Here is a 17,056-nt window from a genome sequence, read left to right as displayed (position 1 = left end):
AAAAGCTACAGGAACTCCAGTCTGGAGTGCTCAGGACATGTGGAAGCAGGGGAATTTTTCTTCCCAGCTGGGATTGAGAGTGCAATTTCACACTCCTTTGGAGAGCATTAACTGAGACATCCCATTTCTGCCCAGGGATCTTCCAGGGGGAACTCAATCCGGGCTCTGGGCAGGTCCCTGCAGGGGCAACAGCTTCCTCTGCACATTTGAGGGGATAAAGCTGCTCTAAACCTGCACTCCAACCACTCCACAGCGATTTAGGACCTCTGAGGACAGTTCCCCACTGTTTCCACCCCAGCAGAGACCTGAACACATCCCATGGGCACTGTGTGACCACCCCTGGCATTAACACCCTGCAGGAATGAAGACACGGACTGTAAATACACTTGTCTACCTGGAAACCTCCACTTTGTTTGCTACTATACAGCAATAACATTTTCTATTCATATTGCAGCTACAGACTTAACAAATAGAATTGCATATATTGTGCTTTAGAAATTAAAATGCACTCCAAAGTCAGGCAATGCTAAACAATGAAAGTCTTGAACCCTCCCCCCCAAACCAGCCCCACTTTCTGGTTTCAGAACCAGCCCACTTCCTCACTCTCTTCACAAAGGGAGAAACCTCATGTTTCCACCTCTGAAACAAAAACTCCCTCCCCAAAAGTGATCAGAAAGAGTCTACTTAGGCACTACTGCAAATGGAAGTTGTCTAATAACCGTTCCTTCTAACTCAGGAAGGGGAGGAGGTGAAGAAAATCACAACAAATGTTTGGAATCCTTCCTCTTCGACGTCTTCTCTTCCCTATCTGACGCTCTGGGACATGTGCAGGGGGGTCAGCATCTCTTCAAAGATGGCTCCTTTCACATCAGAGCCCCTCAAATTGGCTTCCTGGAGGTCACAACCTGATAGGTCACAATTTGGAAGGGGAAAAGAAAAAGAAGTGTCAATGGAATGCACCCAGAACTCTGTTCAAAGCTTTACTTGAAGTCCATTTACCTGAACTCCATTGTAGGCTGAAGCTGGAGAGGTCAGCCAAAAGCCAGCAATCCCCCAAATTCCCAGCTGACTAGAGGAGAGAAAGGAACAGGATGGAAAATGAATCCTAACTCACTTCCCAATCAGTTCCTGCCAACGTTGCTCCCCTGAGGTTACAGTTCTTTAGTTTGGCATTTTTCACCTTTGCAACTCGGAGGGTAATTCCTGTCATCTGACTGCCCTCCATGGCCACTCCTTTCAGGCTGGCACCTGGAACACACACAGAAAGGAGTTCTGTGAGGAAAACCAGGCAGAAACACAGCAGCTCCACACTGGTGCTGCCTCAGAGCTGTGTGAATTGGAGGAGGACGAGGGGCTTTGGGGCTGAGATGGTCACAGACTCAGTGCAGCCCTTGTGGGCCCTTCTCAGGGTTGGACAAACCACAGCTGGACCTTTTCTGGGCCATGGAAATGCACAAACACAGGCTTCAGTTGGCACAGATTGACAAGGCAAAAGCTTCTCACCTTCCAGATTAGCTTGAAGGCCTGATGGGTCCTCAGAGTCGCAGCCTTTCAGGGACGCTCCCCCTGCGCTGGAGCGCAGCATCTTCACCCCTGGCAGGTTGGCACACTGGCACAGACAGGAGTCACTGAGGGCCGGAAGAACAACACCAAAGACAGTCAAGAAGACAGTTTTAATTTCTGCTTTGGGAGTCAATCCCATCAAATCATTACTGGGAGGAAGTGTAAAAGCTTTGGGAACCACAACAACTCTAGAATATATTTAAGAACTCGATATTTTACACCGCTCTGTTTGTTCCAGCTGCTCTCTGTTAACACAAGCCCAGCCCTCCCAAGCTGCAGCAGCTCTTCCATCCAGCACAGAGCCTGACAGGTCAGCCCTCCCCAGGCTGGCACAGCACAGGTTGGCACGGGCCAGGTTGCAGTGGCTCAGATTGGCCACCTTGAAGTTGATGCAGCAAAGATCCAGGTGGGAAAGATCCGCTCCACTGATACCGAGACCCTGGAAATCCCGAGGAATAAACCCCCCAAAAGGGTTACAGAGGGGAAGGGGTAGGTCTGGACACAAAGTTAACATCATTGTGTAGATATGTGTATGTTAATATTTACAAAGTATATGTATAAATATATGGATAGAAATGTATTAAAATATATGCTGTCTATAAATATACACAGATACAAGATAGATACAGACACACACAGGGCCTGGGAGGAGCTGAAGACACCCCACCAGGGAAGGGGGCTTATAAAAAGGAGGGAGAGGGACTTTTTCTATGGGCCTGGAGGGACAGGACAAGGGGCAATGGTTTTTCAACTGAAAGAGGGCAGGGTTAGATGGGAGACTGGGAAGAAATCCTTCCCTGGGAGGGTGGGGAGGGGCAGGGATGGAATTCCCAGAGAACCTGTGGCTGCCCCTGGATCCCTGCAAGTGTCCAAGGACAGCTTGGATCAACCTGCTCTAGTGGAAGGTGTCCCTGCCCATGGCAGGGGGTGGAATGAGAAGACCTTTAAGGTCCCTTCCAACCCAAACCAGTCCATGATTCTATACAGACAAATACACACAAGACCATTTATTCTACTACTTAAGACTAATGAAATCTAAATGCAAAGCTCTCAAAAATTGTCTTTGGTTCATTTTACATTTCAACAAACTGCTCCTCCAGGAAAGCTTCCCCCTAAAGCAGGAATGCAGCCCAAACCACCCTGGAATTCCAAGTCAAGGTCACTGTGCCACAGCTCAGAATCCAAACTCAGTTCAAGAGAACACATTGTTTGCATTTCACGTTGCCACATTCCAGCACCAGGCACCAACACTCCAGAGAGGGACAGCACAAGGGGCAGTGGGTTTAATAGAAAAGAGGGAGGTTTAGAGGAGATGTTGGGAAGAAATCCCCAGAATTTTGTTAGAAAGAGAAATGTGTTCTCACCTGACAGCGCAGCTCGGACTTGGGGGGTGTTGCCAGCAGGAACCGGACAAACTCCTTCTGAGAGGTGGAACAGTGATCCTCAGCTGGCTGGGAATTCTGTTGGGAATGTTGTTCAACAGCTGACACAGACAGCACTAAATTACACATCCCCTGCAAGGGCAGGGCAGGTGCATTCAGGTCTTCAAACAAATTACCTTCATGGCTATTTCCAGGTGTTTGATTAGTGAATCAACACCAAAAAACGTGGCTTCCTACAGGACACCTGGAAACAAAGAGTTTGTTATTTCCAGGGAACTGTGAATCCAGAAATCACCCTTCTCCCTGCTGGAGAACAACCACAGCCATTGTATTAGATGTAACTGGGCAGAGGAAAAGCTTGCTTGCAGCTAAAAGGAAAAAAATCACTCAGTCAGGCTGTTTGCAACACCAGCATTGGGTTAAAGGTGTCAGCTCCAGAATTCCAGCCAGACATGACTCCAGGATGGACAACTTTTAATGCTCCCAAGATAAACAAAGAGCCTGTTTTCATTAAATGAAGCAATACCTTCATTAAATCAAGCAATACCTTCATTAAATCAAGCAATACCTTCATTAAATCAAGCAACGTGGAGCTGCAATGCTCGAGAATAAATCCTGAGGAAATAAACTCCAAAGAAAACCACAGAGATGAGCACACAAAGGTCCCTCTGGCTTCACCTGGAGGGCAAAGCTTAACTCCCAAAGAGGAATAATTCACATGTCTAACAGGTAATACCTACCTGGCAAATTAAGGCCATCATTTACAAGGAGCTGTCCGTGACATAAATAGCTCAAAATGGGCTCAAAAGACTGCGGCCAATTAGGAATGCTCCTCTATGATCCTGCTTGTTCCCCCAAGCATCTCTTTCCACAACATATATATATAAAATTAAATAGGATATATTAATATATAGAATTAAATCTGATCTATTAATAGATTTGCTTCACTTACAGAGTTTTATTACCAAAGGCAGCGGGATGTGAAAATTCCACGTCTGAAAGGGTGTTTTGTAAAGGAAGGAAAAGAGGAGTGGGGGGGGGAAATCACCTTAAAATGAACTTGTTGCTGCTCTAAATAACTAAAATATTTTATCAAATGCATAAGAATTAAAGCAGCACTAAGGTTTGAGTCTGACTGTCTCCCAAAGGCTGCCCCGGACATGGTTTGCTCGTGGATTCTCCTGAGGAAACTGAGCAACAATAACGTGAAAACCTAAAATCAATCAAACAAACAAACAAAAAAGGACCCAAAATACTAACTGTGGAGGGAAGTTGTATTTTCACTTTGTGAGATAATAAACAGGTGGGCAACAGAGAAATAAAGAATTATTAAAAGAATAATTCTATCTTCTTCTTTGGTACTTTAATATACTTTTGATATTTTAGATTCTCAGCTTGACAGTGCCTTTTGCTTACTTTGCTAATTTATTATTTAAAAACATAAAGTTTATTTCAATATACTCCCCTTTATCTTTAAACATGTGGGCCAACATGCTGTCAGGTTCTTTGTTAACCAAAGTGCTTCTAGAAAACAAAGGCAGAGCAATTTCATTTTTACTTCATATAAAAAGTGTTTACAAATTGATTTCTTGCAAAACTGTGGTGGTGAACACAAAATACAGAGAAAGTGGCAGAAGTCAAAGACCTCCTACTTCATAAGAAGTTATTTTTCAAGCTCTTTTGCTGCACTGAAATCAAGTTGTTTTGAGACTAAAAGCATTTTGACCTTGTACCTGCCTCCAACATTGGGTATCACCCTGTGTGGGACCCTGTCAGCTCCTCCTGAGCTCTGCCATCACTCTGGGACCCCCTGAAATACTCCCTGGACCCCCTTTTCGGGTCAAAACTGTCCCTTTTGGGCTTAATTTCCCAATTTTTTGGGGGCCCAAAGCGCCCATTTTTGGATCCAAACTGTCCCTTTTTTGCCCCAAATTTCCCCTTTTTTCCCCCAAACTCCCCATTTTTGGTCCAAATTCCATTGTTTTCATTCAGTTTTCCCCTCTTTGGCTCTTTTTTTGTTACAAATTCCTCCCTTTTTGGCCCAAATACCAATCCCAGGACCCCCATATCCCCCAGGCCCCCCCAAGGGCCCCCCAAAGCCCCTCAGGGACCCCCCAAACACTTCCAGGACCCCCCAAAACCCCTTCAGGGCTCCCCAAACCCCATTTTATCTCCCCAAACCCTCCTGGGACCCCACAGATATCGAACCCCAGTCCCCCCCAGTCTCACCAGTAAGGGGTCCCCACGAAGGAATTGGCTGGGGAGGCTACAGGGGCCGAGCTGAAGTCACCCAGTTTGACCAGTCCAGGGGGTGACACCCCCCCAAGACCCTCAGACCCCCTATAGCACCCCCACAGACCCTGCTCACCCCTACAGACACCCCCCCATAGACACCCCCATACGCCTATAGACACACAGACTCCACACTGACACCCCCCATAGATCCCACTCACCCATATAGTAACCCCCACACCCCACAGACCCTCCACACCCCATATATCTGCCCGTAGCCACCCCTACAGACCCACCCCATAGTCACCCATCCCTACAGATCCCCCCAATACCTCTAGAGGTCTCAGATCCCCTATAGACCCCCACCCACCCCTATAGATCCTCAATCCCCCTCTAGACACCTCCACAGACCCTCCGCACCCCATATATCCCCCCACAGCCACCCCTACAGACCCACCCCACAGTCACCCACCCCTATACCCCCTATAGCTCCCCTACAGACCCTCAACACCCCTACAGATGCCCCTCATGGCCCCCCCACCTGTTCCTGATGATCCAGGGAACAGAAACACTCTCAGGTTCGGGGCTCCGGCCGCTGCCCCTGACGGTACCCGAGCCCGGGCCACGCGCGCGCACCACCCCCGCCCACATCGCCCCCACCCCCCGCGTCACGACAGGCAACACCGGCCCCCAGAGCCCCGCCCCTGTCGCGACAGGTGACACCGGCCCCCAGAGCCCCGCCCCTGTCGTGACAGGCGACACCGGCCCCCAGAGCCCCGCCCCTGTCGCGACAGGTGACACCGGCCCCCAGAGCCCCGCCCCTGTCGTGACAGGCAACAGCAGGCCTGGCAGACGGCGCAACCCGGAAGTGGCACCACGGGGGACTGGAATAGCGGCGGCACCGCGGGGGGGGGGAGGGAAACGGAACCGGCTGTGGAAGGGCCGGGGGGGGGCAGGAGTGGGGCCCCCCTGGGATCGGCACCTATAGAACCCTATAGACACCGCCCACCCCTCCGGGAACGGGCACAGACACCTGTACAACCCTACAGGTACCTCTGCACCCCTACAGACACCCACCCACCCACATAGACCCCTGGAAACGGGTATAGGCACCTATAGAACCCTATAGAAACCCAGGGAACGGGTATAGACACCTATAGGACACTACAGACATGTTGGGAATGGCTATAGGCACCTATAGAACTTTTTAGGCTGCCGCCCGCCCTGGAGATCCTCAGCCCTCCTATAGACACCCCAACCCCTTTAGACCCCCCTGACTCCTACAGACACCCCCCCCATAGAACCCACAACCCTTACAAAGCCTCACACACCACCCCAATATTTCTATTACCTGAATCACCAGGGACAAGTGAGGAGGGTCTATAGGAGTGGGTGTCAATGGTGAGGGTCTGTAGGCCTTGGGAGTGTCTATAGGGGTGCAAAGGGTGTCTATAGGGGCACACAGGGGCCTATAGGGTGTGTGGGTTCTATAAGCAGTTGTAAAGGGTGTACTTTTGACTTAGATAATCGATGGAGAATAGAAGGGTCAGAAAGTAATTATATTATATTTTTTATAATATATTATTTTAATAATGTATTATATATATTATTTATAATATATTTTTATAATATATTATATATATATTATATATAATATATATTATTTTTTATAATATATTTTATTTTTTAGTGTTTGAATGTCTGTTGTCCTTGTCTTTATTCCGGGCATGTATTCAAACGAACTAATACACGGGGGCACAGCTCTCTGGGGAAAGAGATGGGCAGCAGCCTTGCCAGGACTCTGGGCGGTGGCAGGTCTCCTCTGGCCAGGACTTGCCAAAACTGCTGACTTGGGTGCAGCCCTGGCCAAAGGGCTCCCAGCAGCATTGGTGCCCTTGCCCACACCTTCCTTCTCGGTGTCAGCCCCCCTGTTTAGGATGGCCACCAGCCAGCACTTCTCCCAAGGAGGCCGTGCCAGCTTGTGTGGAAGGCCCCGTGCCCTTCCTGCTGTGGCTGAGTCGGCGGCCGAGGGGGCTCCTTGTGCTGCCGTGAGCAGGCACAGGAGGGGAGTGTTTGCTCATTTCTTGAGCCGTTCCTACAGTTCAGGTCCAGCCAGATTAGATACTTCAGAGAGCGGATTCCCTCCAAGGTGGGGCAGGTTGGCAGGGCTGGGGGAGGCCCCAGGCCACCTGGCGCTGTGTCCCAGGGCCCTTTGTGACACGCTGGGCACGGCCGGTGGGATGGAAGGGGGCAGGGTGTCCAAGGGCCCTTTATGACCCGCGGTGACAGAGGTGCTGCTGGTGACACGGCCACAGTGTCAACAGTGCTCCTCGGAGCAGGCGACGGGACAGGACGGGACAGAGCGGTGCTGTGCGGAGCCCCCGCGCAGCCAACTCGTGCCTTGCTGACCCGGAGCGTTTTGGAGGATTTTCTCACTTTCAGGTGACCTCGAGGCATTTCCACAGGACTTGGAGACCCGGAGTTTCTCCGAGGTGTCTCTAAGCCCTGTGGCAGGTGCTCTCAAAACCCTTTTGCAGGACTTGGAGACCCGGAGCTTCTCCGAGGTGTCTCCAATCCCTGCGGCAGGTGGCCTCCAGGCCATTCTGCAGGACTTAGGGCCCGGAGTTTCTCCGAGGTTCTCTTTCTCTCTTGCAGGTGCCCTGGACACCAGACTGTGGCATGGCAGGGAGACGCTTCAGCCTGCTCAGGCTGTTCCGGAGGAAGAAGGAGGAGGAAAGCCCTGGGGCTGCTCCAACACAGCAGCCTGAAGAGGTGCAGCAGGTGCAGCCCCCGCAGGAAGGTGAGTGCTGGAGCTGGGCCACAGGGCTAGTGGCTGCAGTCCCTTTGGCCTCATCCTGTCCCATCCCCTCTGGACATGCCCAGGGAAAGGGAGGGGGACAGAGGGGCTGATCTCCTGGCAGCCGTGCTCCATCCACTGGGCATCCCGGGGCTGGCCCTGCCTGCTCCTGGAGCCCAGGCCTGGGCTGTGTTCTCCGGCCTCTCCCGCACACCCTCAGCTCTGAGCACGCTCGCTCTTTGCCAGATGCAGGCCAGGAGCGGACAGAAGAGCAGCTCCGTGCCCATGGCCGCTTCCGCAGGGCAGCACAGGTACCTGCAGCCATCCCCGCCTGGGCTGGGCCTGCTCTCACTGCTCAGCCCAGCACCGCTGTCGCAGCACTCCAGGGGAAATCCCTCTCTTCCCTGCCCTTCTTTCTCCTGCAGACATTTATGAAATTCATGGGCAGTCGGCGTAGAAAGGCCAGGATCACACCAGCTGATGTCCAGGCCCAGCCTGACACCATCCCGACCCAGCTGACAAAGCCTGATGTCAGCACCGCGTCGACTGCTGTCCCAGCAAAGTGTGACACCACAACCAGTGATCACACAACCCACTGGGACACCACGTCCACCGATGACGTGTCACACTGTGACTCTGTGCTGCCTGGGCTCACGGAGGAGGCCGATGCCACAACAACGGAGGGCGTGGCGAGCACTGACGCCGTGCCTGTTCAGCGCCTGGCCGATACCCCCAGCCTGGAGTTTCTTGAGGAGAGAGCTGTCTCTGCTGAAGTAAGCAGCCTGTGGCCCCCCAAGCTGGGTGCACTGGGCCCCCTCAGCCTTTGAGGCTGGCACAGTGTGCTGGGAAGGGAAGCATTTCTCAGGGGAAGCTGGGCAAGTATCTAACTCTGGCAGCTCTCCACCTCTCCCCTGTGCATCCTCCAGGCCAGACTGTGGGACCTGGGGACCTGGGGCTGCTCAAGGCATCTCCAGTCCCTGGGGCAGGTGCCCTCGAGGCCAGACAGTGGGACTGGATGAGGCGAGGCATTTCCCAGGCTTCTCTCTTGCAGCTGCCTTGAAGGCACGACTGCAGGACTTGGGGAGCCAAAGCTTTTCCATGGCATCTCTGCTGCAGGTAGCCATAACGCCAGACGGAGACGTGCAGCAGAGACCCCCCACGGTGCCCAAGCTGGCCTGGGTGAAGGAGGAGGAGAAGGAGGAAAGCCCTGGGGCTGCTCCAGCACAGCAGCCTGAAGAGGTGCAGCAGGTGCAGCCCCCGCAGGAGGGTGAGTGCTGGAGCTGGGCCACAGGGCTGGTGGCTGCAGCCCCCTTGGCCTCATCCTGTCCCATCCCCTCTGGACATGCTCAGGGAAAGGGAGGGGGGCAGAGGGGCTGATCTCCTGGCAGCCGTGCTCCATCCACTGGGCATCCCGGGGCTGGCCCTGCCTGCTCCTGGAGCCCAGGCCTGGGCTGTGTTCTCCGGCCTCTCCCGCACACCCTCAGCTCTGAGCACGCTCGCTCTTTGCCAGATGCAGGCCAGGAGCAGACAGAAGAGCAGCTCCGTGCCCGTGGCCGCTTCCACAGGGCAGCACAGGTACCTGCAGCCATCCCCGCCTGGGCTGGGCCTGCTCTCACTGCTCAGCCCAGCACCGCTGTCGCAGCCCTCCAGGGGACATCCCTCTCTCTTCCTTGCCTTTCTCCTGTAGCTGGTTTGCAGATTCATCAGGTGCATTTGGCATGAAGAGGCCACTTTCATGGCCACTGGGGACACGGCAAACTCGGACCTCTTCAATGCCCAGACCAGCGCTGCCCTGCTGGATATGCTTGTGGAGAACGGTGTCTACAAAGCAAAGCAAGTAAGCAGCCTGTGGCCAGGGCTCCAGTCCCCAGGGATGCTGTGGCCCCTCACGTCGGCTGCTCTGGGTCCCCTCAGCCTTTGAGACCAGCAGAGTGTGGTGGCAAGGGGAGCACTTCTTGGGGGAAGCTGGGCAAGTTGCTGGCTCTGGCAGCTCTCCAGCTGTCCCCCGTGTCCCCTCCAGGTGCCGGCCATAGTCAGGTGCATCCATCAGTGGCTCACATCCAATGTGTCTGATGAGCACAGGCTGGACAAGACTCTTGTCCTGCTGACCGAGGCACACCCCACGGATGTTGCAGTGACCCTGCTGCGCTCTGCCCCAGCCTGTGACAGGTATGGGGCCCACCTGCCTTGAAGGCTCACCTGCCTTTAGACCCCATCCCCCTGGACAGCCTGTCCCAAATGGGGTGCCAGAGAGATGGAGACTTCCAGGACACTCCAGCTCCTCTCTTTGCCAGCTTTGGCATGTCAGCCTCCAATCCTGAGGCCAGCCTGCCTCCCTGCCCCACAAGGCACCGTGGCTCTGTCACCTGGGCCCCACAGCTGCCCAGGCCACAGCGCTGTGTCCCAGACCCCCCTGAGCCAGAGTTGTGACTCCACAGAGCTGCTCGCACCATGTGGAAGACGCTCATCTCCTCCAGAGGGACTAAGGAGCCGGTGCTGCAGATCCTCTTCCATGTGCTGGAATACTGGCCAGCGCACAGGAGACGCACCTCTGATGGGGATGAGAGGGATGTCTTTGCCCTGGCTGTGAGTTTCTTGAGCTGGCCTCTGCTCGCCCCCAGGTTGCCTCTGGGACGCCTTTCCATCCTCCCTCACCACTGCTTCTCCCTGCCCCAAGCACTGGGCTGCAAGCCTGGCTTAGGGGCAGGTTCAGGGACACCAGGCTGGGGGATCCCCCTGTGTCTCCCCTGGTCTGTCCCTGCCATGCTTGGGCCCTGCCACATGGACATCTGGGCCCTGAGAGCCGTCTCTGGGTGCTTTGTCTTTGGCAGGCAACTGTGGCACTCTGGGAGATCCTCCAACTGTCCCACTCCTGGTGCCCAGGGGGAGTGAAGGACAATTTCCCGCGCCTCCTTCTGACTCTGCTCTTCCAAGTTTTCATCAGCACAGAGGAGATGTCAGAGCAGGTCGAGACCTTCTGGAGGCGATGCCGGGAGCAGCGCAGCCTTCCCCCCAGCCCCAACAGGTGCTCCATCCCAGTCCCCTCTCCCTGCCACGCCCTCGGGGCTGGGGCCAGGGCTCTGTGCCTGACCTGGGCTGTGCTCTGCACACAGGTTTGCAGTGCAGACTGTTAAAGCCCTGCTGCGCCAGCTGCTGGATGAGGACGTGTTGATGGCGATCGGTCGCAAGTGTGGCTGGGACATGCTCCTCAAGGCTGACACCCACCACTATGCAGTGGGTCTGCTGGCCAGGTGAGAGCCCTTTCTCCCCACTGCCCCACACCCCCACAGGTCATTTCTGCCCTGTGCACAGGCCACCCCTCACAGTGCCCGTGCTGCTGGGCCAGAGGGCCTTGGCAGCCAGGGATGGCTGAGCAGAGTGGAAAAGGCGGAGAGGGGCGGCTGCACAGGAGGAGCCACCTCCCAAAGTGCCCACGTCCTCTCCTGGGCTGGTGCCCAAAGACCAGGCCTGTGTGAGTCAGTCCCAGGAGAGCTTTGCCCACCTGGCTCAGGGTCTCTGGCACCTTTATTCCCCCTTGCAGGGAGCTGTGCCGTGTCTCCCGCTCCTTCGGTCGCAGCATCGCCGTCAGCCTGCTCCCGCGGCTCAGCAGGGGAGAGCCCCTGTGGGAACTGCCTGCCCTGGCGTTCCTGGTGGAGGTGAGCCTGATGGCGAGCGCTGCCTGGCCCAGCTGCCTCCCCCTCTCTGCCCTCTCACAGCCGCAGCCGCCCGGGACGGTGCCTGCACCCTGTGCTGCTGCCTGGGCCCAGCCCCGGGCGGGTCCGGGCTCCTGCCGGCCGGGCACCCCGTCACTGCTCCCTGCCTTTCAGGTCCTGCACTGCCTGAACGCCAGACAATGTGGGCCCAGCGTCCTGCAGATTATTTCCAGGCACCTGCGCAGTCAGTGCCCGGAGAGGCGTCGCCTGGCGCGCCGAGGCCTGGTGGTGCTCAGCAAGGCTCCCTCAATGGTGAGCAGGGGGCAGGGGCTGAAGCCGGGCCGGCAGCGTGAGGCTGTGCGAGGCAGTAGCTTGGCCTTGGCTGGCCTTTGGCAGCTGTGGCAGCTGCTCCCAGCTCTCCTCCTCCCCGTTCAGCTGCCCGACTCCTTTGGGACGCACCTTTGGCCTCTGGGCCCCGCGGCAGCAGCGTGGGGCTGCACCACAGCATTGTGTTCCACACAGGCTAAGAGCATCCGGAGCCTGAATGAAAGCCTCCTGGAGCTACTGCAGGATGAAGACACAGATACGGTTCAGATGACCCTCTCCGTGTTCATCAATGTGCTGGGCTTGAAAATCATCCAAATATCCAGCCCAATAGCCCTGAAGTTGCTTGAGGCACTGCGGCCACTCTTTGACAACGTAAGGCTCTGTGCCCCTCATCGTGGGCACTGAGTGCTGCCAGGAAACTTTGGGCTCAGTGTCTTTTCAGGCCTGTGCCCCGGTGGGCCTGGAGAAGCCAGTGCTGAGGTCTTTTCCTCTTCCTTTGCACCAGGAGCACAGCCAGCTGCAGCAGCTCTCCATGCTCCTCTTCCGGGAGCTGATGGAGGCGACAGAGAGGAGCAAGAGCCTAAAGCCACACGTGTACCTGAGTCTGGTGCCATTCTACTTCAACTGGCACGATGAGAACCAGCGTGTGGCAGAGGTGAGGACTCGTGGGCTCCGGTGTCCCCATGGCAGGAGGCTGCTGTGCCTCCTGCCCTGGCCCATGGTCACCTGCAGCCTCCTCCTGGCCTTGGCGCGGGGATGCGGGTGGTGTGCCCTGGGCTGCGGTGCCATGACCCACTCTCTATTGCTGTGCAGGCCTCTCAGAGAGCACTGTTTGGTGCAGCCAGGTTCCTGAAGTGGAGGGATCTTGAGCACTTGGTGACCATGGAGCAGCCGTGGAGGTTTCCCGAGTGCCTGGTAAGGACGGCCCCAAAGCGCCAGCCCCTGGCTCCCCGGGAGCACCCAGCCCTCTGCTCCCCCCAAAGCCCGGCCCCAGCAGCTGCTGGCCAGGCCTCAGGGCTCTGCGGGCAGGGGAGCCCCGTGCTGGGGGCAGGCAGCGCCCGGCCAAGGGGCAGAGCCTGAGCCGAGCCTTCCCTCCGTGCCCTGGCGCTCTTTGCAGCTGGAAAAGGACAGGAGCCGAGTGGGCCAGTACGTGCGCCAGGCCCTGCCGTTCCTGGAGAGCCCAGAGGAGCCCCTTCGAAAGCTGACCATCAAGTTTCTGGGTGAGCCACAAGGTCCCTCCCCGCCCCGCTGCAGCTCGGCCCCAGCCCCGGCTGCTGCAGCGGCAGCAGGATGCGGCCCAGGGCATGTGGAGCCCCGAGTGGCCCCGAGCGCCTGCTGCCGCCCTGTGCCAGCCCAGCCCTGGGGCGTCCCCACGCGGGAAGGCCCCGGGCTCAGCCCTGCCAGGGCAGGAGGCCGTGTGGCCGGGCTGGCAGCGCTGCTGCGGGGGACCTGTGCCTCTGGGGCCTGACAGGCTCTGTGTTCCCAGGGATCGCCGCCAGGTCCATGAAGCAGGAGCAGCCAGAGCTGCAGCTCATCTGCCAAGGTGAGGGAGGTCACCTTCCAGCTGATCCCCTTGGGCCCTGCTCCCTCCTGGCCATGGCAAGAGCTGGCTGGGATGGCCCTGGCAGGAGGGGCTCCTCACGTCCCCATACCCCTGGCCTCTCACCTTGGCTCTCTTCCTTTCTCTTTCAGCCCTTCAAGGCATGACTGATGACAGCCCTGCTGTCTCAAACCTGGCCACTGAAACGCTCCACATCATCAGAGCTGTACGGAGAACTTCATTCTTCCCATTCTGGTAGTCTCCGTTGCTGCCTCTTCCAGCCCACAGAGGTGTGACAGATGACATCAGACTCGCCATGGCAGGCCTGGCAATTCAACACTGCTACGTGCCAAGAGCTGTACAGATGGCTCCCTATGCAGATTCCAGCAGCTCCAAGACTGGCTGTGCAGGGCGTGGAAGACCCGGCCTTTTCCGCAGGGCAGTGTCTGCCTGTGCTGCTGCAGCTCTGTGGAGAACTGATGCAGGAAGCTCCATCTCCTGGAGCCACCTGAGCCTGTGGGGAAGATTCCTCTTCCCTGCAAGCACCTCCTTTGAGCCCAGCATGGGAACATGACCAACATGTTATCATGCACAGAGGCCCAGGAGGTTTCTTTTGGTGCCCAGTGTGCACAGGGCCTTGGGGAAGAGGGGAAAATAGCTCCCTGTGCTCAGCAACACTTGCCCCGCTGTGCAGCGTGCCAGCAAAAGACCAGCAGGGGAGGGGGCGCTGGGAGGCCAGGAAGGGGTGAGGTGCTGTGGAGGCCCTGATGGGACAAGGGAGAGGGAAGCCTTGAGGGGAATCTGGGAGGGGGTGGGTGGTAGAAGGCTGTGAGGGGACAGACTGGGCACAGGCCCCAAGGGGCAGGGTGGAGGGAAAAGCCCCCAGGACTTGGGGGAGGCAGAGGCCATAAGCAGCCCCCAGGCAGCCACCTCCTTCCCTGCCAGCCGGCTGCTCTGGTGCTTTCCCGAGGCCTCTCCTAGCCCTGTGGCAGAAGCCCTGGAGGCCAGGCCTCAGCAGCAGGGTGGGCACACCCCCAAGGGGGCCAGGCTGGCCTGGCTGGGGACAAGGAGGGCAAGGGGGCCCTGCCGGGGCACGTCCGCCGGGTGCTGCCGGCCAGGGGCAGTGGCACAGGCAGGGCTGGTGGCCAGCCCGGGCCCCCACGGCTGCCCAGGCCATGGGGCTGTGGCCAACACCCCCCTGAGCCAGAGCTCTGGGCCCACAGAGCTGCTGCCACCACGGGCAGGGTGCTGGGCTCCTCGGGCAGGGCTGCGCACTCGCTGCTGCCCAAGCAGCTCCTCATCCCACAGACAACAGCACCAGAGGCTGCCCAGGAGCAGCAGCACCCACAACGCCTGGGCCTCCTCACCCAGGCACCCACACTCGCCAAGACATCAAAAGTGGGCAGACTGTGGGCACAGTTGCACCTGCTTTGGCAAAAGGCTTCAGGGCAAGTGGCCACCACAGCTTTCCAGTGACTCCCCAGCCTCACAGCAACCCTTGGCAGCTTCAGCTGCAGCCTGACATCCTGACTGACTTCAATGGCCCTGCTTGAGGCTGGACACGCCTTCCACACTCAGCTGTCCCCAGCCAGTGCCACTGGTGCCATCCTTAGAGACTCTGCTGGGACACCAGCCTCGGGCTGCAGCTGCTCAACCTCTCCTCCACGCAGGCACCTTCAAAACATGGGCATGGGCTTCTAAACTCTACGTCCAGCACTTGAGGGCAACAAAGGAAGAAGCAGCAGAAGCTGAAACAATGCAGGGCCTCATGTGGTGGAGCTTCAGGGATGGAGGGAAGTAAGCACTGTGGTGTCTGATGAAAAGATGGCCCAGTTCACATTCACCAGCTCACACTTTGCTGCTAGACATTCCTCCTTTGGTCCTGTTGGAGCCCATTCCCTACCAGTGCATGGCCCTGCCTTGTTCCCAGATCCAATCTCCGGGATCCCTGGCAACAAGTGGGCCCTGTGTCCACCTGAGAGCAGAAACTGGCAGAACGTCTCTGCTTCCAGCACTTCTCTTGGCTGCTCCTTCAGGTGGGTGGCACCTTCATGGCAGACACAGAACAAGCTTCTCATCCCAGACTTCTCCCTGTCCCCTGCACTTCCCCAATGGACTGGACATCAGCTGCTGGCCACAGCTGAGCACACAGAAACCGAAGTGTTGAACATGCGAGACTGGGCTGATTTTTTTTCCAGAAGGCAAGAAAACAAGCAAAAAGAACACAAAAATCTTGAGAGTCTCTCTGTCCAATCTAATTGTCCTGTGAAACTCGGCAGCTGATGGTGGCTTTGTGCTGCTGCTAATCACTTCCACCCAAAAATCATGCCAGGAAGGAGCAACAGCTTCTGCCTTCTGACAGATGCCAAGTCTTGCCACCAATTGCTCCAGCTGCCACTCCCAAAAGCCACCTGCAAGAGGGCAGACCTCAGTGCCCCTTGGCTTTGGCTGCCCTCTGGCAGAGAAGTCCCCCAGGGGCACAGCTCTTTGGGGCAGGAGACGGGCAGCACCCTTGCAAGGACTCTGGGCAGTGGCAGGTCTCCTTGGGCCAGGACTTGCCAGAGGCTGTCCCTCAAGAATCCCGGGAGCAGGCAGGGAATGCTGAGCAGAGCAAGCCCTGCCCGGATGTCCCATCAGGAAGACACTGTTCTAGGGGGAATTCACTGGGTCTACCAACTCTTCCTGACTGGCTTAATGACTCAGCCGTGGTGTGTCCTTGTCACTCAGATCCCTTCTTGGCTGCACCTGACGTTGTGATTCATGTGACTGACAATACCTTTAAGATCCCTGTAAATATTCCTTGTTATTTTAGTTGTATCACAGATCAAAACGTACCTACCCTCCATTTATCATTAATAATTCCCATGGGCAGAAGAGCCAGACTGTGGCTCCCAGGGAACCTAAGCAGAAGCTGGGAGGATGAGGCAGGATACAGTGAATTAAGGAAACTGTGAAATCCAGAAATCCTCAGTGGGTGGCTGATTGCTTGGATCATCTCTGCAGCAATCCCGGCAGCTGCCGCAGCCACGGCTCCTGCTGCACTGGCCATTCAGTGCAGGCCATGCCTGCAGTGCCAGTGTATGGGCACTGTGGCAGCATCAGGAGCAGGGGTTCAGAATCTGTCTGGTTTCAATATTCCGAGTCCTCTGGGAGCACATGGGACAAGAAGACAAGAAGCCCGGGTCCTGGCCCTCTTGGCCGTGAACTCTGCGTGTCCAAACAGAACAGGGGCAGAGGTGGGACCAAGCGGAGTCACTCTGCACCTGCCCTGAGTTCATGGGAATGCAAAGGGAGGATGGTCCTTGGCTGAGTGCTTGGAGAGAGAGAAGGTTGTTCCTCCAAGCGGAAATGCTCTTTAACCAGCCTGCATGACCAGCCTGTGTTTTTCTCTGGTGGCTGAACACAGGCAGCACATGAGGGGAGGGGAATGTGTGGGGTCAGGGCACTGCTTTGGGGCCATGCTGGGAATTCCAGTGCACTAGAAGACAAAGAGCGGGTGCTGCTCACGAGAGAAGAGGAATAAAAGGGGACACTGAAAAACGTTGACAGACAAGTCCTGCAA

At 56.4% G+C, this 17,056-nt stretch overlaps 2 protein-coding genes across 2 annotated transcripts; one reads left to right on the top strand and one right to left on the bottom strand.

Moving 5' to 3' along the window:
• Positions 1 to 389: 389 nt before the first annotated feature.
• LOC120324311 (BTB/POZ domain-containing protein KCTD9-like) lies at positions 390 to 2,988 on the bottom strand. The gene is made up of 5 exons (XM_039386548.1): positions 2,928 to 2,988; positions 1,504 to 1,628; positions 1,181 to 1,248; positions 1,000 to 1,069; positions 390 to 905 (listed from the first exon to the last, which is right to left on the bottom strand). Exons 2-5 carry the CDS (start codon positions 1,583 to 1,585, stop codon positions 805 to 807), a joined length of 321 nt encoding a protein of 106 aa, XP_039242482.1. The 5' UTR covers positions 1,586 to 1,628; positions 2,928 to 2,988; the 3' UTR covers positions 390 to 804.
• A 4,406-nt stretch (positions 2,989 to 7,394) lies between these two features.
• Positions 7,395 to 13,422, top strand: LOC113996860 (maestro heat-like repeat-containing protein family member 6). The gene is made up of 16 exons (XM_039386550.1): positions 7,395 to 7,977; positions 8,221 to 8,285; positions 8,400 to 8,747; positions 9,091 to 9,241; positions 9,485 to 9,549; positions 9,662 to 9,811; positions 9,995 to 10,143; positions 10,413 to 10,560; positions 10,806 to 10,999; positions 11,088 to 11,225; positions 11,516 to 11,630; positions 11,802 to 11,939; positions 12,150 to 12,326; positions 12,460 to 12,609; positions 12,768 to 12,869; positions 13,072 to 13,422. Exons 1-16 carry the CDS (start codon positions 7,857 to 7,859, stop codon positions 13,420 to 13,422), a joined length of 2,562 nt encoding a protein of 853 aa, XP_039242484.1. The 5' UTR covers positions 7,395 to 7,856.
• Positions 13,423 to 17,056: the final 3,634 nt, after the last annotated feature.

The sequence above is a fragment of the Pipra filicauda genome, unplaced genomic scaffold, assembly GCF_003945595.2.
Source record: "Pipra filicauda isolate LSUMZ 115617 unplaced genomic scaffold, ASM394559v2 scaffold48_size3843733_pilon, whole genome shotgun sequence".
In the NCBI taxonomy this organism is placed as follows: domain Eukaryota; kingdom Metazoa; phylum Chordata; class Aves; order Passeriformes; family Pipridae; genus Pipra; species Pipra filicauda.
Note: the sequence above shows the minus strand (reverse complement) of the source record. Positions and strands in the feature narration are given on the sequence as shown.